At 47.9% G+C, this 21,211-nt stretch overlaps 1 protein-coding gene across 4 annotated transcripts in view; it reads left to right on the forward strand.

The window, feature by feature from the left end:
• Nucleotides 1-11,616, forward strand: part of DOCK1 (dedicator of cytokinesis 1) — a 543,687-nt gene extending 532,071 nt beyond the window's left edge. For 2 of the 4 annotated variants that reach the window (XM_035269471.3, XM_035269472.3), the window contains exons 50-52: nt 3,308-3,461; nt 6,613-6,764; nt 10,199-11,616. In XM_035269471.3, the coding sequence (XP_035125362.1) occupies nt 3,308-3,461; nt 6,613-6,764; nt 10,199-10,438 (546 nt within the window). In that variant the 3' untranslated portion in view covers nt 10,439-11,616. The remainder of the gene's footprint in view (nt 1-3,307; nt 3,462-6,612; nt 6,765-10,198) is intronic. The other 2 variants (XM_035269473.3, XM_035269474.3) reach the window with 1 other exon arrangement.
• Nucleotides 11,617-21,211: the final 9,595 nt, after the last annotated feature.

Consider the following 21,211-nt stretch of genomic DNA (forward strand, 5'->3'; position numbering starts at 1 on the left):
ATGTAGACTGCATGCCACTCAGAAGGCAGACGCCCCAGTCAGGACTTGATGTCCAGCAGGCCAGTGCTCCTCTGCAGACTCTGGGTAGGTGCTGTGACTGCAGCTGGGCTGGAGGATTCCTGTGAGGGTGGCTGAGCATGTCAGGCCCAGGGTGGCACCGGCTGGAGGCTGGCCTGAAGCACCCAGACATTCAGCCTCCAGCAGGCTGAGGGGTTCCTGACAACACAGCATGCTCTGTCTGCTATTCTAGGAAGTTGGGGTGCCCAGCACCCCAGGGGCTGGTTGAAGTCTCCTTCTCTCAAGCCCCAGGTAGACTTCTCAAGTCTCAAAACATCACAACTGGGTAGGCGAATGAAAAGAAGCATTTCTGAAGATGACTTAGTGCCAGACACTGTGCCAGTCTTTCAGGCATTTTAATTTAAGCTCTGTTTTAAGACACTACATTGGAGGGCCTCGGAGAAGTTGTGCCAAGTGGCAGAATTGATCACAGCTGGCTTGTGTAAAAAGAAGTCCAAGGACACATGCGCACACATGACAGGCACAGAGCCAACACAGTGCATTTTCTGTCCCTGCCCCTAGAGGCCCAAGCATCCTTCTAGGATCCTTGCAAACAGCAGGGCTAGCGGAAGCACCATGAGGGCCGCCTCCCCACGGTTGGCCCTAGTACACTCAGCAAATCACCAAGGTCGGAGCACAGAACCCTGGCAGTGCTTCTCAGCATCCGGCCCAGCGTCAGCAGAAGCCTTCCAGGACCAGGAGGCGAGGAATCTGGGCCTCCCGCTGGGGACAGACTTACTGTTCTTGGTCCAGCCCAGCAACTGTCTGTCTGCGCAGAGGCCACCTCCTCCAGGGTACAGGTGTCGGCAAAGTCTCTGAGGACAGTCAGATACCTACAGTTTCCTAGCAGGCGGCTACACGCCTGTGACCAGCCATGCACAGCAGGAGAGGTAGGGAGGAGGTTCACTGGAGCAGAAGCAGCAACCCATTACCTGGGGACACCAGCCACGCCCCTATCCCCCTGCAGTATCCTCCTTGCCCCTCCCCCATGCTGGCCTCCCCTGTACCCAGCTTCTGCAAAGGTTTTGCCTCGTCACCCCTGGGGCTGGGTTCTGTTTCCTACTTGATTTGCATCATCAACAATTTTCTGACCTTTAGCTGAGCCTCTCCAGCCAGAGCCTCCAGGCTGCAATTTGCATCTTGACGCTCTCTGAATCAGAATGTGCCTGCCCTGGGATGCAGAGAAGCCAGAGAAGCACCTTAGCAGACCCGAAATCTCTCCTGCCAGCGCTTTCGCCCTCAGTGGGCCCAGCACGTCACCCGGCCTTTCCTGACTTCCCGTGGCAGTTCTGCTGCCTGGAACAAGGCCATTTCTACAGAGGAGGTGCAGCTCCTGGGTGCTGGGCTCCCCCATCAGCACAGGATAGTTCTGGAAATAGACCTGTTGGCCTGGCTCTGTCACTCATTTAGCAGAGGGCCTGAACCTTCCTCCCAAGCCTGGTTCCCCTTTCTTCCTTCCAGCCTCAGTAACCTCCAGACTGGCCCTGGCTCCGCTGATTCCTCCCAGGACAGACGTTGCAGCCTACCTGCTCTGTTGCTCACCCAAACCAGCACAGCCCATCCGCCAGGCCCCCAGACCCAGCCGCAGCACCCAGCCTGGAGCTGCCCACTCACCTGCCTGCCCTTCCTGTGGGGAGAATCTCGACCCCTCCTTTTCAGCTGGGTTAATATATTTTCTAACTACTCCTGCCTCAGAGTGTTTTGTAGCTGCTCCTGTTCCCCAAAGCCTAATGATCTGAGACCACCCTGTAAGAAATATCTAAATACAACTTACTGATGGAACAAACAGGGAAAGGGCTTAGGTGGAGAAAGTCAGGTGCCTCCAAAAGCCAGAGATGGGCAGGAAAACATGCAGTGAAACGGAGAAAAGCATCCCTGCCAGTAATGACCTAGGGAATGAGAAGAAGCAAAGGAAAGGAAGAGCAAAAACCCTTCAGCCAGTTCCTAGACTTTTACGTACATGCCGAGGAAGACCAAAGCATCATGAGCACACCTGGGGAATTCCGCCGTTTATTCTGTTCTTGACTGCGTGGAGGTTGCCCTGTGTTCTCGCTGGTCATTTGTGTGGCTTGGAACAATACTCAGCCATTTTGCATCCAGATGCTGGCCAGCCCGGGCAGTGTGAGGACAACAGTGTGAGGCCCTCGTGTGTGGGAGGTCTGCTGTAACCACAGGCTGGGCAACTCTAACCCAGAAATTCATTGTCTGCCAATTCTAGAGGCTCAGCAGGGCCGATTCCTTCAGAAGCTGCCACATGCCTCTCTCCTCCTGTCTGGGGGTTTGCTGACCATCTTTGGCGTTTCTTGGCTGACAGAACCATCACCCTGACCTCTGCTTTCATCTTCACGTTATGCCCTCCCAAATTTGGACACAGGTCCATGTCCACATTTTACTGTTTAATAAGGTCACCTGTCCTATTGGATTAGGACCTGTTACTGGGAAGTGTGTGGGTCCTTGATTCTTGGAAGAAAGAATTTAGCCAAGAGACCAATTAGTAGAATAGACAAATGAGTAACATAGGTTAAGTAGGCTTATTAAGGAAATAAAATTAGAGTAGACCCCAGAGGAGGAGCAGGCTGATCCTGCCGAGGCAGCCCCAGAAGTTCTGTGTTCGGTTTTATACATGACTGTTTTAAGTTCCCGTCTCTGTCATGAGCCTCTCCTTCTGTCTTTATCTGTTTTCCCCACTGTGTCTTAAGTGTCCACCTTTTCCCTGCCTAGTTCCTGCGCAGGTCTGTGGGGAACCTTTCCCTGCCTAGTTCGCTTGCTGCTAGTTGATGTGGCAGCAACATTGTGCATTACCGCCGCCCTGAGAAGGTCGTGTAGTGGTCAGATCTGTACTTACTGTGCGTGCGTCCCTCTTAGGAATCAACCCCTTGCCCGGATTCCCTCCTGATCAGCGTGTAGCTAGCTCCATTCTAACAGCTTAGCTGCAGAGGGAGCAATTACCAGGTGTCTTATGGGCCATTTCAGGGTACTGCCTCCTGCCTGGGTATTCTCTTCCTCTCTGCCACACCTAGCATGTGTGTTTCGGGGAAGTGTCTGGGGCATGAGATTTTCCAGAGTTTGCTCCCCCTGGGCCCCCTACGGGCCCAGCGTAAGGGCTATGCCTTAGCTTGATCATTTGCAAAGACTGTATTTCCAGATAATGTCATATTCTAAGGTAATGGGGGTCAGGACTTCAATATAGGAATGTAGGTGGAAACGCACTCAGCACCCTAACTGTGCTCTTTCTGTCCTTTCAATGTAGATAAGTCCCCTGCGGCCCCAGAGACCGAAGAGCCAGGTGATCAACATCATTGGAAGTGAAAGGCGCTTCTCGGTGTCCCCCTCATCACCGTCCTCCCAGCACACACCCCCTCCGGTTACACCAAGGGCCAAGCTGAGCTTCAGTGTGCAGTCGAGTAAGTGGAACCTCCCCTCATACGTATCGTGCTGTTGCTTTGTGCGTCCCTTGACTGAAGGCTCTCAGGTTAGAAGCATCTCCTCACTCCCCTTTCAGCAGAGGGAGGGAGTTTGGATAAGCTCCTGGCTTCCTGGGAACAGACTGTAGAGTCTGGACTTCTGCACATCAGGCCAAAGCCCAGAGCCAAGGTCTCCAGCGCTGGAGGGGCAGAAAGTGCAGGGTCTGTCCCAGGATCCGTGGGGAGGGAAACTGGGACACATGGGACCACTCCACTTCCTATTCCAGGACACAGCTGCAGGAGGCCGTGGGCCTGCCTGTGTCTAGGACAGTGCACTGGAGAAGCACTCCAGGCAGTTTACAACAGCCAAGGAGCATAGCTTAATTTTCTAGTTTTGACCAATTTTTAAATTACCCAAGAAGTTGCCACAAAACTGGTGGCTCAAAACAGTAGAAATTTGTTCTCTGAAGGTTTTGGAGGCCAGAACTCTGAAATCAAGGAGGTGGCAAGTTGGTTACCTCTGTTGGCTCCAAGGGAGAGCCTGTCCCAGGCCTCTCTCCAGCTTCTGGTGGCTCCTAGCAGTCCCTAGCCTTCCTTGGCTGTGGCCACACCACTCCCCTCTCTGCCCGTCTTCACGTGGCCTTCTTCTCTGTGCCCTCTCCTCTTATAAGGACACCAGTCATTGGATATAGGGTCCACTGCAAATCCAGGATGATCTCACCTTGAGATCCTTAGCTTATTACATCTGCAAAGACCCTAAGTCCAAGTAAGGTTACATTCTGAGGTTCTGGGTGGCCCTAAGAGGTCCACGTTTTGAAGACTCTACTCAACCTACTCTAAGTGGTAACCAGCTTTTCACCACCAAATTCAGAGCCAGCAGAGAGGAGAAATCTTGGCAGGGAGAAGGTGCTGGGGGTGAGGGTGACAGCAAAACCAGGGAGCCTACTCTCCTTCCTATGGCACAGGAAGGGGTCAAAGGCAGGAGAGCTCTGTGCCCTGTGGCAAGGGTTGTGCAAGGCAGTGAGAGATTGTCCTCTGCACCTGATTTTCCTCCTGCTTAAAGGGGAGCAATCATGCTTCTGGAGACTGTCAGGTGGTAGGGAGTCTGGCTTCAAGCATGGATGCGTGAGTTTAATTGAGTAGGCCGAGAGCTTTCTGGGCACTGGGTCTGTCTCTGGAGGGTGCATCCTCACATCCTTGCAGTATTACTACATGATTTTTCTAAAAATGTGTTTAAAGTCTATTTTAATATTTAAAACCATAAGGCACCATCACTGCTGTAGAAAACAAATTGCTGGTTCCTCCAAAGTTCCACGTGGAATAACCATACGGTAATATGAACCAGCAGTCCTACTCCTCAACCTGCACTGCAGAGAACTAAACACAGGGACTCAAACAGATACTTCATATTCATAGCAGTATTTTTCACAAGAGCCAATAAGTGAACACAACCCAAATGTCCATCGACTGATGGCCAGATTAACAAAACGTACATCCAAAGAAATGTCCATGCAATAGAATATTCCTCAGCTGGAGAAAGGAGTGAGGTTCTGACATGTGCTACAGTATGGACGAAACTCACCGTGATCCCGAGTGACACAGATCATTCACAGAGGGACAAATCTTATGTGACTCCACCTCAGTGACATATCTAAGGCAAGTTCACAGACACAGAAAGTAAGAGGACAGGTCAGGTGCCGTAGCTCAAGCCTGTAATCCCAGCACTTTGGGAGCCGAGGCAGGCAGATCACCTGAGGTCAGGAGTTCCAGACAAGCCAGTCAACATGGTAAAACCCCATCTCTACTAAAAATACAAAAATTAGCTGGGCATGGTGGCGTGTGCCTGTAATCCCAGCTATTCAGGAGGCTGAGACAGGAGAATCACTTGAACCTGGGAGGAGGAGGTTGCAGTGAGCTGAGATCACACCACTGCACTCCAGCCTGGGTGACAGAGCAAGACTCCATCTCAAAAAAAAAAAAAAAAAGAAAGTACAAGTAGAGCAAACCTCCATGTGGAAAGAAGGAAGGGAGGGAGGAAGAGAGAGAGAGAAAGATTGAGAGAGAGAGAGGAGGGTACCAGGGGCTAGAGGGAGGGAGGAGTGGAGAGTTAGTGCTTAAGGGGTACGGACTTCCAGTTTGGGGCAATGGAAATGTTTCAGAAATACATCATGGTGATGGTTGTCCGCTGTGTTGATGTGATTAAGGCCACCAAATTGTCCCCTAAAAAATGGCTAAAATGGCAAATTTTATGTCATGGGTATCTTACCACAATAACAACAAACAATTCGGCACCAGTCATGAAGACAGTCACTCACCGAAGCCTTCTAACTCCCCTCGGTCCCATGGCAGAGCTTTCTCAGAAACTGACACTGTGTTCTTCCTAGGAGACATTTTCCTAATAAAGGATTTTTCATCAGATGCATCCTTGGGGAAAACTCCAAAAGAGACTCATCAGTAAAAACGTCAATTTTTCTCTCTTTTAATATGAAAGAAAACAAATTGTTTTTAAGAGTCTCAACAAGGGTTGAGAAAATATCCTGCCTTGGTGATTATCCCTCCGTTTGAAAACCGCTATATTTTCCAGTTTACTTTAAAAATCAATTGTACATCCCCTTGGCTTATTTAAAGCCACAGCCACAGTGACTGCTACGGCTAATAAAATCATTTCATGCAATCATGGATTTTCCTGTGGAAAGAGATTGGAAGTTGGGTGTCTGGTTGCAGTGTTAGACTTTGCTTAGCGAATCTTTCCAGGTGATAACTGCAGGGGTGATTGCAGAGGCCCAGCTGCAGAGATGGTCCTGTGGCACCCAGCTGTTTCACTTCCACCAAGGCAGGGGGCCCGAGGAGGGATCAAAGAAGCCAGGGTCAACACCACCTTCTACAGTGGCTCAATGCCGTGCTTTACCCTCCCATTTTAGTTGTCACGTGATACTTGCTATTCTCTTTCTAGAACACTGCCATTAGGAGAGAGTCCTACCCTTTGTGCTCGCTCCCTCCCTGCCCTCATCTGCTCTGTTGACAAACGTGTCTGCCAGATAGAGTGTTGCTGCAGTGCCTGCCTCTCTGGGAGGAAACATGAAGCCACCCGCTGAGTGGTCAGGCTCCATGGGGAAGTTGGGCTGATTTTAAATCGATCCCGGTTTTCCAGACTTGGAGCTGAATGGCATGATGGGGGTGGACGTGGCCGATGTCCCACCCCCTCTGCCTCTCAAAGGCAGCGTGGCAGATTATGGGAATGTAATGGAAAACCAGGACTTGCTGGGCTCGCCAACACCTCCACCTCCTCCTCCGCACCAGAGGGTAAGTTGGGAATCGAAACATGGGTTTTCATTACTTCCCCTCCGCGAAATAAGATGAGTATGTCATTCCAGATATTAGTGAGTTTACTTCAGGCTAGTGAACATGTGAGAAAAACCACGTGTGACAGGCCCAGGTTTGACTTTTTGCAAAAAGCTGTCGGAGCAGAAAGGACTCTGGTAGGTAAGATCTGTGGCTCTGCATCATTATCAATAACTGCATCAAAAGGCACGTTTTGCTGTCATGCCTCGGAACCCGGAGGAGGATAGACATTCCAAGCTTGTCATTGGTTACACCACGGAGATCATTCCACTGGAGATGGAATTCTTAACGAAATTTTGATTTTTGAGAAGTAGCTTATGAAGAGGTCTGTCTGACTTTTTAAGAGGTTGGCCAGTATCACCCTGTGGCAGGCACCTATTGTATCCCTGCTTGGCCCCGGAGAAGCTCATCTCCAGCCATTCCTCCAGGCAGCCTCACCATGGCACTGGGAGCTCCTGGGTGGTGACAGGCACTTAACGTTCAGAGACTGCAGAGGAGAGCCAGGTTTGGCGCCCAGCCACAGAGCACCCTCCTCAGTGCTCTGTGCTTGCCTGGGGGTGCTGGCCTGGCTTCCTCCACCAGCACCGGCCTTTGTAAACCCAAGCAACCTGCTGGAACCCCTCTTCAGCATGAGTCCCTGAAGCTGGTACCCCCAGCAGCTGTTTTAGTCACTCACCTGACGTCCCTTTTGCTGAACAGCTCCTGGGCCTGCCTACCCATCCAAATATTAGTCAAAGTCATAAAAAGCCATTTAAATAAGCACCTCGGTTACCAGTCGACAGTCCTAGAAACATTCTTTTCAGATCCATCCCGTTCCTCTCCTCGTTCTCAAGGATGCTGTCGTGAGTCCTGAGTCCCAGCCCCATCCTCTTGTGTCAGGCCCAGGCCTGTGCGGACCGGTAGCTTAAGGCGGGTGGAGGCGTGCGCATGACTGACTCAGCCGCTGGAGGAACTTCTGCTTCCAGGCTAAGCCCTCCCCGTGCCGTGTGATTGTGAATACGATTTGAAAATTAAATCAGTGCAGTCTAAAAAGTAAAATACCCCTCTCTGTATCCGGACAGCTGGCCATATTTTTTTGCTATCCATCCTCCGTAAAGTAATTATATGGCCACAAAACTATAGAACGTTGAAAACATGAGATTGCTAGCTGGCTCTGTTTTTCTTGTAGTGGTGAGACACATGGTTTTGTTTTTTGCTTTAATAAACAATATAAATTCCACATGTCATTTCTTTTTCTTTTTTTTTTTTTTGGAGACTTGTTCACGGAGTGTTCCACAAGGTTATTACATCCCTTATGAGAGGAGTGAAAGAGAGAGGGTGTTTATTTACAGCATGTGCATTTCATCATTCCCTTTGTACCAGAAAACTAAACAAGCAGTGGGTCTTCATCTTTAATATCGGAGAGGCAGATTGCTCTTCCGAGGCCCAAGTGCCATTTAAACAGGCTTCTTCTCCCTAGAGACACCTCGATGGGGAACTGGAGGGTCCCTAGAGATGCTGCTTAGAGATGCTCCTTAGTGACGCCTCGATGAGGTCCTGGAGGAGGAACCAGGTTCCCCTGTGAAGAAAACTTTCTGGCAGGCTGCAGTGGTTTGTTGCAACACAGAAATGGAAGCCTGACCTTCCCTGGGCATTTCTAACTTCTTGTTAGAGGATACGGAGATGTGGGGGGTCTAGCAAGAATACTGGGTTGCTTGGAGTATGGTTTCCCTAACAGCTTTGTTCATTGGTCACATTTTCATCTCTTTGTTTTATTGGAAAAGCAGGAGTGTCCCCCTAGTCTCCCTACACTAGTAATCTGGAAATTCTAAATTTAGAATTACAACCAATTCCACTTCTTGTTACAGATCAACTCCCAGGTAACATTTTATTGTCTCCGTGTCTTGGATGCACCAGTGTGGCTTACTGAGGCCACATATGGTTGATTAAGTAAGGGATAACATGGATTAGCACTGTCTCAATTCATAAAGAGGGTGTGAATTCAATTAGATTAGTGACCCAAGTGTCTTCAGTCTTTGTTTCTTGTTTAATTGACTTGCAGCCTGAACGCAGGCTCAGGTGACATGTTGGTGGTTAGTATGTCATCATTAGGCGGTTGCATTTCCTGGGGTGCCTCCCTTTGCACAGGCCCTGAGAGCTGCTCTAGGATAATGATCATCCATCTGCCATGGTGGGGGTGTGATCAATATCCTCCTGTCACTCTCATTGATCAGCCTCAGGCTTGTAGGCAACTCTGTCTCTAGCTGTTGCCACTAAGCTGTCATTTCTTTCCAAATGGCTCTTGCTGTCAGTAATCGGAGCTATCATTTTGCTCAATGGTGATAAATTTTGGACATGCTCATATTTGGCACAGAGGTCATCTGAAGCGCTGTGTTGCTATCAGGCCGTGTTAGTCTGGTCCTTTCCATCACCTCATTGGCCAATCAGTGTGGCTTTCATATGTAAGCAAACCTTTCACCAGACCTCAAAACAGGTGTCTCTTAACAGTTCTACCCAACCTTAAAAAGACTTCTTACTGTTTTACCTTCCTTTATATAAGGTCGTCTACGCATGTAATATCTTTATGTCAGTTTTACTTCTCCACATTTCTTCTCCTCTATGTGTTAGGTCATGTTTTGTATTTAGTCATCTGTGAATCAGGAGGAAATCTGGGTGATGAGTGTCTATCCTTTAAAATCTCTTTTCTCACATTCAGCTAAATGCAAGCCCACACTGAGAGGCTGTTAAAAATCCACTCTTACCCTTAAGTTAGATGACAGTGTTCTATGATTTCATTCCAGCTCCTCTGCTATAGCATGCTCCTACTTACCCTGGTCTGTTCATTTCTTCCTTCATTTCTTTGTTTATTTACCCACCCATTCATTCACTGATTTATTTATTCACTCATTCATTCATTTTCCTATTTGATTGACCCATATGTACAGAGCGTCTCCTGCACATCAGCTGTGTGTGATGGGCATCAGGGTCCCAGAAGCCATAGGGTACAGCTGCCCTCAGTCGTAACACTCCCGCCAGGTCCATTCAGTAGGAGGTTTTCGATGATCTCTACATTGGAAATTTACGTCCTTTTTTGTGACTCTAAGGTAATCTCTGGCCCATGGGCTGAAGCCAGCCACCTGTTTTTATAAGTAGTTTTTTTGGAACACAGCCACACCCCTTTCTGTACACACTGTCAGTGCCCACTTTTGGGCTGCAGTGCAACAGAGACCATGTGGCCTGCTGAAAAGCTGGAAATATTTACTAAGTAGCCCTGTCCAAGAAAAGCTTGCTAACCTCTGCCCGAAGCGCAGAAAGCAAAGGAGGGTCTCTTGTCTCACCCCCGGGGAGTGTCTCTAAAGACTCCTTTATCCCTTGGACAATAGATAACTAGGTCGATAGCATCTGGATTTTAACAGGTGGCGCAAAGAGCAATGGTACCTCTCGGGAGCTGTGCAGATGGCGGGAGAATGCTCAGAGGCATCAGAAAGGCCCAGGGCCATAGCAGCCCTGCCTTGAGCCAAGCAGACCTTCCAGCCCCGCGTCAGACAGGATGGAGCCCAGTTCACGTGGAGAGGATGGTTCCGGCTGAGTGGCTCTGCCAGGTCAGACCCCGCCTGGAGACGGCTTCTCCTCTGTCGGGAACATCAATAATATGATGTCTTCCCCATCCTCGTGTTTTCCAGCATCTGCCACCTCCACTGCCCAGCAAAACTCCGCCTCCTCCCCCTCCAAAGACAACTCGCAAGCAGACATCAGTGGACTCCGGGATTGTGCAGTGAAGTCGCAAGCCTGTCTGGAAAGAGTGCGCTGCCCCTCCCCGTCTCCATGTCCCCTCCCTCTGTGCACCCTGAGTCTGCTGTTTACCTCAATGGGCCTGTGATGTTAACATTTCGTGCAATTGCTTTTCCTTCAGAGGAGTTCAGTTCCCGCCATGGAGCGGCCTTTAGCGTCATGGAGCAAGGTGGGTCGGGGAGGCGCGTCTGTCTGGGATGTGCCCTCAGGGTTGCAGAGTTGGGGGCCTCTGAGTGTGTCTGGCTCTGAGAGAGCCTGAGTCTTGCCCAAACATTCTTTCTTTTTGTGCCAAATGACTTGCATTTGCAAAGAGCTCAATTGCTCTGAGCTCAGCCAAGTAAGAGAGGATAGGCCTTCACTCTTGGGAAACTGTGCAGTGATGATGGAGAAGAATCCTCCTTGTCCCTCTGTAGGACGAACCTTGTTCCAGCCAGTAGTGTGACTTCGTTGGTTGAGGTGTGTCTCCAACTCAATGAAGTTGAGCCCCTCCAGGGAAGTTCCTGATTTCCGGGCATCATTTAAAATAGGATCTTTCTCAGCTACTGAATAGTTACTAATTTATGGGGTAGAAACAGCATTCAGAATACTGAATCAAATGGAAAAACAAGTAAATATAGGAAGATGAATTTTTGTTGTTTATTGAAAGAGTATGTGTACCACAAGAGCTGGTTTTAATTGGGTGAATGGTTTTTGTCCTCATTCTGTACAGAAGTTTGTATATATGATGGTTCTTAGAACTCGTTTTAATTTTTGGTGGTCCTTCTGTTTATTATAATAGGCATCCACAGAGGATTCTCCCTATGTGTTCTTAATGTTTAACAGCTGGAAGTGTTTTAAAAAAACACACAAATTAAAATTTTTTTCAGAACCCTGAAGTCCTGAAAATGTTGGTGGACAATGATTTTTTAAAAAACTAACTTTGTGTAACCTAATATTTGTATTCTATCATCTATATTTTTTTATTCACTATAATCATGATACTCTTCTAATAGACTCAGAAGTTAATCATTGACAATGAAAAATAAAATGTCATTTTGAAAGACTCACAGTGTCTGATATATCATGTTTTTGTCCTTGACTGTAAAATACAAATGCTGCTTTTTCTATTCTGCTTTGTTAAAGAGCTTGGTGACATACATTTACAGATGCACCTCGTCCTCAAACATTGTTTTAAATCCTCTCTGTTAATTGTCTGATCTGGAGCCCAGATAGGAAGCGCCCATGTCCCCCATGCATGACTGCATGTCCTTATCTACAGGAGCTGAGCAGAGCCCTGCTAAGCGCTTCCCCATCACCAGACTCTGAGGGCTCTGTGGCTGCACCTCCCCTGGGCCTCTCTTCAGCTGCTCATTTGAGAGAGGGCTTTGGTTAGTGGGTGCGTGATTTCGCTGTAGAGGCCTGGACATTGAGAGCTTTCTCCAGGGCCTACTTGGCTGGATCAGGGCGGGGGGGCGGGGCAGGCGGCAAGAAACCAAGAAGGCAGGGGGTCCTCTTCTCAATGGACAGGGCTCTCACCTCTGCTCCTGCCAGGTGTGTGGAAGCCATAAGGATGTGCCCCTCTGCCCAGCCCCTAACCTGGCCTCAGAGGAGGCTACTGTGGAGCCCAGGAAGCTGGGAGGCTCTTCCTGACACTCAGCTGCTGTCCTCTGACATATTCATGCTTGTAAATATCCAGTCCACCCCGAAGAAACTGTGGACCTGAGTGAATGTGGGACATTTTCTTCATGAATCTTACTGTTTCACCAACATGAATGTTCATCTTCTGTGGAGTGTGTGAGAAGCTGAGTATTAACCCCAACCCCAGAAATCATCCAATGGCCACACCCCTGTAGGAGAGCACGGAGAGCCCAGCCTGGGGGCAGATTGTTTTTGGACAGTCTGTGCTCCACATTATGTAAGCGGCCACCCAAAATGGAAAGAATAGCCCGGGCTCTGTGGCTCACACCTGTAATGCCAGCACTTTGGGAGGCCGAGGCGGGTGGATCACCTGAGTTTGGGAGCTTGAGACCAGCCTGGCCAACGTGGCCAAACCCCGTCTCTACTAAAAATACAAAAACTACGAATAGTGGCAGGTGCCTGCAATCCCAGCTACTTGGGAGGCTGAGGCAGGAGAAATGCTTAACCCAGGAGGCAGAGGTTGCGGTGAGCTGAGATTGCGCCACTGCACTCCAGCCTGGGCAACAAGAGCAAAACTCTCTCCATCTATAAAAATTAAATAAAATATTTTTATAAATAAAATATATAATTTATTAAAAAACTAAAATTACAAAATTTAATGGGTTTTTTTTTTTTGAGACAGAGTCTCGCTCTGTCATCCAGGCTGGAGTGCAGTGGCATGATCTTGGCTCACTGCAACCTCCACCTCCTGGGTTCAAGCAATTCCCTGCCTCAACCTCTCGAGTAGCTGGGATTACAGGTGCTTGTCACCAAACCCAGCTAATTTTTGTATTTTTTTTTTTAGTAGAGATGGGAGTTTACCGTCTTGGCCAGACTGGTCTTGGAACTCCTGATCTCGTGATCCACCCACCTCAGCTTCTCAAAGTGCTGGGATTACAGGCGTGAGCCACCACGCCAGGCCAAAATTATAAAATTTATAAAAGTATATAAAATATAATTGTATTTATAAAAAAATAAGCAGAAAGAATAGTTCCGGGCCCTACGAGAAATGATTCTTTTCTTGTGGAATGGTGTGTGGGCTCCTGCTCGCCCCGCATTGACTGGGTTAATCCTCACACAGCACAGCCCTGGCTGGAATCCCCACCCGACAGCCCCCTGAGGTCCATATATCCCTCAGGGACCTCTCGAGCTAGGAGGTGTGCAGAGAACACAGAACAGAGTTAGAGAAAGAAAAGTGAAGACAGACAAAATGTTGCAGAAATTTCCTATTATTTATGTGAATTATAAATATGCTCATGTATTCACCAGTGAGTAAACTTCCAAACATTGCATGCAGATGCAGCGTTTCCTCACCTTGTCAGTCAGTGGATGGGTGGCAACACCATAATGAGCTGGCCTCCACGAAGCAGTGCCTGCTGCATGCATTCCTTCTGGAATGAGGTTCCAGGGGAAGGTTTGCCTCTGTACGTGCAGGGACATATCCCTTCTGCACAGAAACAGTATTTCTTAACCTTTTTTTTTTCCACAGTGGCCTTTCAAGGATACTTTTTAGACATTTTTTCCCTCCATCACTCTCATGATGGTTTTTTTTTAGATGGAGTCTTGCTCTGTTGCTTAGGCTGGAGTGCAGTGGCGCGATCTCGGCTCACTGCAACCTCCATCTCCCAGGTTCAAGCGATTCTCCTGCCTCAGCCTCCTGAGTAGCTGGGACTATAGGCTTGTGCCATCCTGCCTGGCTAATTTTTTGTATTTCAGTAGAGACAGGGTTTCACCATGGCCGGGATGGTCTCAATATCCTGACCTTGTGATCTGCCCACCTCGGCCTCCCAAAGTGCTCAGATTACAGGCATGAGCCACCGTACCCAGCCTCATGATGAAATTGTAATAGTACAGCCATACTGTATATCACTTAGACTATTACACACCCATTATGTACTTTATGTATACCCATGCCTTTTTACACTAAAAAGTGAAATTTCTTGTTTGTTTCCCAATAACTAGTTTCCAGGAGGTGATGCTGCCTTTTCGCAAAAGCGTGCTCCAAAGCAGGAGTGGTGAGTCTCTCGTGTTCTACTTCTGCTTCAGTTGCCAGGAGGCTCAAAGCCAAATTTTACTCACACACATTCAGTTAAGTTTTGGTTTTATTCTCCTGCCTTCCAAAAGCTTTCCGGACGATTAAAAATCCACCTTTACTTTGCCTAGTTTCATATGTGCTTTCCTCAAATCTTTATTCGAAGTAGTTGGCATATAAACTGTATTTTATAAATGGAAAAGTCTTTTTCTTACTTGAAAGCCACCCTTGGTGCTTGAAGATTGCTTCCTAGTATTTAAAGAAATTATTTTTTAATCAATTTTAAGATTATTCTTTCATGCAAAGATTTGATCATTTAAATTCCTTACAGATTTCATTATCTTCTGCTCTGGATTCTTTTATGATATTGGACTTTGTTTCATGTCCACAGAACTCTGTTGGTTTAATGGATTTTCGCTTTCGCTTTTTAGTTCTATCTCTAATTACTTTTTAATATTTTACTTACTTTTTAAAGTCTGTTTGGGAACTTCTGCCACCACTCTTTTTGGCAATCTGCCTTTTCAGAATTATTTAAACATCTACTGTTTCATGGATAATGACTCAGAAAAATAGGGAACCTATAGGCCAGCGAGCCTTTGTACCCAAATGAGCTAGAAGTGTCCTGCCGTATTTGTCTCCCACCCACGAGGAAACTACGGCTCCTCCGGGTTGTACTGTGGTCTGAGTGCAGTGTCACTAGCTGGAAAGGAGAGTGAGGAGGACGTCCTGGATGTCCGATGCGTGGCAAAACCCCTGGGTTAGTTTCAGCCCTGGACAAAAGAGTTCTGATGTGGTCTTAAGTGTCCGCCTGGCTGGCGGAGGTAGCCAGTTAATTGAAGTGACTCTAAAGTGTTTGCTGTGAAAGTACTTCTTACAGGTACTTAACATGTACCATCAGCTGACCTTGCGTGAAGGAGGTGACCCTTGATAATGTGGGTCAGCCTCATCCGATGAGTCGAAGGAGGCCTTACGGGCAAAAACTGCAGTCTCCTGAAGATGAAGGGATTCGGCCTCGAGACCTCAGCATCAACTCCTGCCTGACTTTCTTGCTTGCTGGCCTGTCCTGCAAATTTTGGACTTGCCAGCCCCTACAATGGCTGAGCCAATTCCTGAAATCTCTTTCTTTTTTTTTTTTTTTTTTGAGACGGAGTTTCGCTCTTGTTACCCAGGCTGGAGTGCAATGGCGCGATCTCGGCTCACCGCAACCTCCGCCTCCTGGGTTCAGGCAATTCTCCTGCCTCAGCCTCCCGAGTAGCTGGGATTACAGGCACGCGCCACCATGCCCAGCTAATTTTTTGTATTTTTAGTAGAGACGGGGTTTCACCATGTTGACCAGGATGGTCTCGATCTCTTGACCTCGTGATCCACCCACCTCGGCCTCCCAAAGTGCTGGGATTATAGGCTTGAGCCACTGTGAAATCTCTTTCTTTGTGTAGAAACACACACACAGGCACACACACACTGACAAGGGGTGGACCATAGCAAACCTCCTCTTATAAGGTGGCGTGTGGCAGAAACAGGTGACTTTAGGGATACCTGGAGTAGAATCCAAGAACCTAGGGACCCCAAGCAAGCCACTTAGCCTTTCTAGTCATGAGTGTCTCTATGATAATATCTGCTGCCACCTTGTCATGGTGTCTTGAGGCTGGAACATTCAAGATGGCTTCCTTCACGTGCCTGGCACACTGTTTCACTGCAGCTGGCTGGGCGTTCTCTCTCCTTCCCTCCTCCTTCTTTCCCCCTCCTCCTTCCACCTGCCTTGGGCTGTCCTTCATTTTCCTGGGTTGTTTCACTTATAGGAAGCTACTTGGCGTGGTCAGGGTTTCCCTGTTTAAATTCCAAAAAGAATTTCTTTTCCTGCTAAACCCCTGTGAGGTTGTCACTGTGACCTACCCTTCATCTCAGTCCACCTTGGTCACGCTCTGCGGCTTCCCCATGCTGCAGCCTCTCATGCTGAACTCTCGGGTGAGCATATCCTCATTCCCCCGACCCTTGGCAGGTAGCTTGGGAGCTGGTCCTGAGCCAGCCTCACCAGGCCGCCCGCGCAGCTCTGCTGGCCTTTCCTTTTTTGACATGTTTGGTCTGCAACGTGAGACTCTAGAATTTGCCATGCAAACTCCAGTGACCATGCTGCCCTCCCACCACTAGGAGGGGCTCCATGCCTTTGTCTAGCCCCAGAGCACTATTTCCTCTTCTGCTTCCCGTCCTGTCACTTTGTTCAACTGTTGGCTCTTTTAGCTGTTGCTGCTAAGTAATGTTTATTTTCACTTTGGGGAAGTGCTTACTTCCATCCCTTCTTTGGCTTCTAAATACCGTTCTCCAACCAAACAGACCAAGGCTTCTTAAAGAAATGGCTGACTCTCGGCTGGGAATACAAGATGGCCTAGAACACTGTTACCAGAATACAAGGAAGTGTTCGAGAAATAACAGCCACACATCAAAAAGACATGCGAGCCCACATGAACTGGCTTCTGTGGGACGGCCCACATCTGGGACAATCTGAACATCCAAATAAATGATGATCATAACAAATATTAAAGCCGTCGAATGATGTAGGACTTTTCTGTAAGTCATGCTGAAATACATCAATAAACGAATGAATTGAAAATTTAATGAAGAATAGGATACCTATTCTTTGAAACTATGTACATACTTCAAAGTGTCTTCCCACAAAACGCTTATTAATTACAAAGGGAAAAACAATAATTTCATAGTGGAAAAGGCTGCCAGACGCCACCTTAATCAAGAAATAAAAGAGAATGTCACCAGTATTGGCACAAATTAAAATTATGTGCTCTCCCCCCAGCCCACAGTACTGACGCTCCAGGAACACATCGGCTCTGCAATCTTCCTACTGAAGATGCGTAATCAGAATCGAGTCACAAGAAAGCATCAGCCAGACTTCAGTTGGGAGACATTCTGTGAAACAACTGACCTTTCGTATATGATTCCATTTACATGAAGTGTCCAGAAGAGGCGAACCCGCAGGGATAGGAGGTGGATTAGTGGTAGTCAGGTTCTGGGAGGAATGACTGCTAATGGGCACGGGTTTTCTTCTTAGAATGATCAAAATGGTCTAAAATTAGATTATGGTGACAGTTGCCCAACTATATGACAAAACTAAATACCCTTGAATTGTACACTTACACTGAAGTTTATGATTATTGAATTAATTATATCTTAATAAAGCTGTTATTTTTTTAAATGGCCTATAATCTTGGAAAGGGTCAAGGCCGTGAATGACGTTGTCCTCACTACAGGGATGAAACAGACAGACAAGTAACACAACTCGTAATTTGGAACTGGATGTTTTTCTCCACATTGGATGTATTGGGACAATTGGCAAACCTTGAATGGAATCTGAGGATTGGACAACGGGGATATATCAGGGTTCACTTCTTTACTTTGGTGGTTGTACTATGGCTATGTAGGAAGATGTCATCATTTAAAGAGAAAGAATTCTGACCCATCGGGAATAGTGCAGTACCAGGCGGGAACTTACTTACACACACTTTGGGGAGGGAGTGGGAATGACCCATATTGGACTTGTGCAGATTGCCATTCCATTTCCAGGCTAGAAACACTCCCAGGGAATAATGATACCATTTTCACCTACTTCTCTGAAAAAGTCTTTTGGTCATGCCTACATGCTGAATTTTGCAAAAACAGTTTACAGGTGCAATGCCTCCCTAACAGGAGATGAAGACTCTAGCCGGCAGCCTCTTCTGTGCTTCTGGAGCAATCAAGGCTCCACATGGAACCCAACGGAGGGAAAAGTGAGTCCCTATCTCAGGAGCATGGGCAGGCCACAGTAAGGGCAGTGTTTTCTTGTCTATTCTAAATATTTACAGAGTCCCTGCTTGGCCCAGCCCCGTTTAGACTCGGTACTGAGGTGGGCAGGACAGGACAGGCAATATTCAAGTAACCAAATAAGGCCATTCCACGTGGCCATTAGAACCGGAAGGGGTGAGACAGAGTAGTCATCTGAAGGGTGGGGCTCATCTCCCCTGCCAAGGGTCCTCCCTGAGGCTGGGAGACTTTAGCAGAGACCTGTGAGCTCAGTGAGAATCCAGGGTACAGTGTGGAGAAGCAGGCACACAGGGCTTGCTTGGGCTAGGACTGACCTGGGAGTATCTGTGAAACAGAAGTGGAGTGAAGGAGGGTAGAGGGAGGAGCTGATGGATGGTGCTGCTGGCAGGGAGCTTGGCCAGGGCAGACCATGGCCTCATCCACTAGAAGAACTTGAGTTTCATGGCAAAGACAGGAGGAAAAGATGACCAGCCTTCCCCAGGTGAGGGCCAGGTGGGAGGGAGCACTCCTCTGCTGAGGGCTAGAGGAAGTAGCAGGTATGGCCACAGGGTCTCCTTACCCACCACCGGGCAAAGCAGAGGTCCACACCTCAGTGGAAGGGAAAAGTTCCCAAAGCAGCAGGTGGCATTGGGATTTTTGTCCCCACCATGAGAGTTCCTGAGGTTCTTGCTGTGGGTGAGAGGGGAGAGAGGAGCACTCTCAGTGGGAATCAATGGTTTCTCCCATGGCTGCTCTACCTGAGAGACAAGGAAGCCCATGAGTCCTGAGCGTTGGAAGACCCACGGTGCTGGCGACATCCCCCATCCTTCCAATGGTCACGACAGATCATATCCATAGCATTAAACTAAACACAAATCTGTTGTCCACGGAGTTCTGAGGCAAGCTGTGCATGTGTACCCACGGACACTTGCCGTGGACACCTCCTGTGGACACCTCCCGTGGAAGTGGTCACTCATGGAAGTGACCAGGAACCCGGAAGCCATGCACTTGCTTGATGACAGCACCCAGAGTCCTCAGCCTTCAGTGCAAAAGTGCAGCAATTTGGGAGGTGAAAACAATCAGTTTGGGAATGGGAATCTTTTTGAATTAGCGTAAGTTCGACTATTTTAAAATACCTGTTAACAGTTAATTTAGCATTATGTACACTTGCACTGGCGAGGAGGGCACTTAACATCAAATGAGGAGCTACCTGCAAAATGTAGGGTTATTTTTAAGCTCCTACATATTTTTTGGTTTTTCTGCACAAAACACAGATGACGTCGTGGGCTTTCACTGCCTTGCTAAAGCTTTTTCACATGAAAAGCAAACTTTGGAAGGCAAAGAACTCATCATGGAAAAGCAACATCAGTATGATTCCTCAGAAATGTTTCATTTTTCAGAAATGTTAGTGGAATGTTCCTTCTTTAACAGGAATACCGTATTATTTCAGTGTGGCGTGAGGAGGCGCTGCTGCTTTCCGTCTGATGCCTCCCAGGGAGGCTCCGTTGGCAGCCTGGAGGTGAAATGGACAGAAGGGGCCTGTGGGTCACAGCTTTTTTTTTTTTTTTTTAATGTTCCTTGGATAAATGGTCCCCCTCCCCAAAGGAGGACTGCAGGGATTAGACGCAAAAGCTGACAGCTAAAACGGTGCACTTCCCAAGTACCTTGGTCCTCCTGGCTGAGAAAAGAGATTTGCATGGAATGGTGGAGAGTGTGCAATGATCCTAGAAAGGGATGACCCAGCAGAGACCAAACGTGACCTCCAGAGCCCTGCTTCTCTGCCAAACAACCTGGAATTTTCAAAATCTGTCATGGGGCAAAGATTCAAATGCATTCACCACCTCAGTCCTTCCAGCTGAATTTGCCATCAGAAGTAAAAGGAAAGGAGGGATCCACAGCTGGAACAGGCTCGTGTTTTAATAAAGCCAAAAATGAATTCCAGTATTTGTCTCAGGAAGGACCCTGAGACCTCACAGTGCTCAACGCCCTCAATGTTCAGCATCCTTTTTTCATCATAACACTCCATGTGAGCCAGGGAGGGACAAGGTACAGAATGGCCATTGTGATGCGCCAAGTCATATAACTGGTTTGCTATTTAATGACATTTTTAGAGCTCACTTTGGATTAGAAATGGACAGGTGAAAGGTGGGTCTTTTATTTTTCTTAAGGCTCCAAGCCTCCTTCACCGGTGTGAAGCACAACTCGCTGTTGAAAATCAGCAGCCGATGGGACTCCTAGGCTGCCACCTTGCTTTTCTCTCTACAAGTGTAACCAGTTACTTTTCTAACAATAGTGTCATTATGAGCCAAAGCCACAGTTACCAAAGACGATTGTTCACACTGCAGTGCCTTACCAAATTGTGTACACATTAATTACTCAAAGCTATCATCCTGCCAGTGATTAGAGGAGCCATCCTTTCACATCACCCACCAGGGATAACCACGCTGAAAGAGAGAGAGAACCAGTTCTTTCCTTCCTCACCTTTGTGACTGAAAGGGGCACACCCACTTGGCCAGGGTCCAGGGGGAGACAAATAGAACTCTTAACCCAAACAGGTTGCTTCGGAGTAATCTAAATTTAACCCAGGGCCCAAGGGGAGCCAGCCTTTGAGAAAAATGGGCTCAAAGAAACAACATTTGAATACAAAAAATAGAATTAAAACCAACAGTCTTGCAGAAATCCACTGAACTTAAGGGCTGGGGAGGAGCAGCAGGTACAGTTCTTAAAAGCTCTACTAATCAGCTTAAAAACAGCCTTTTGGCTGGGCACAGTGGCTCACCCTTGTAACCCCAGCACTTCGGGAGGTTGAGGAGGTCAGATAATGAGGTCAAGAGTTCGAGCACATCCTGCCAACATGGTGAAACCCCATCTGTACTAAAAATACAAAAATTAGCTGGGCATGGTGGTGTGTGCCTGTAGTCCCAGCTATTTGGGAGGCTGAGGCAGGAGAATCACTTTAACCTGGGAGGCGGAGGTTGCAGTGAGGGGAGATCATGACACTGCACTCCAGCCCGGCGGCAGAGTGAGACTCCATCTCAAAAAAAAAAAAAAAAGCCAACAAAAAAAACACAAAAACAGTCTTTCCCCTTTGTGGTCGCTCTTCATCAGTGCACATGGCAGCTGGCCCCTCAAACTCTGCTTTGTTCCCAATTCCCGCCAA

This window comes from Callithrix jacchus, chromosome 12 (assembly GCF_049354715.1).
Source record: "Callithrix jacchus isolate 240 chromosome 12, calJac240_pri, whole genome shotgun sequence".
In the NCBI taxonomy this organism is placed as follows: domain Eukaryota; kingdom Metazoa; phylum Chordata; class Mammalia; order Primates; family Cebidae; genus Callithrix; species Callithrix jacchus.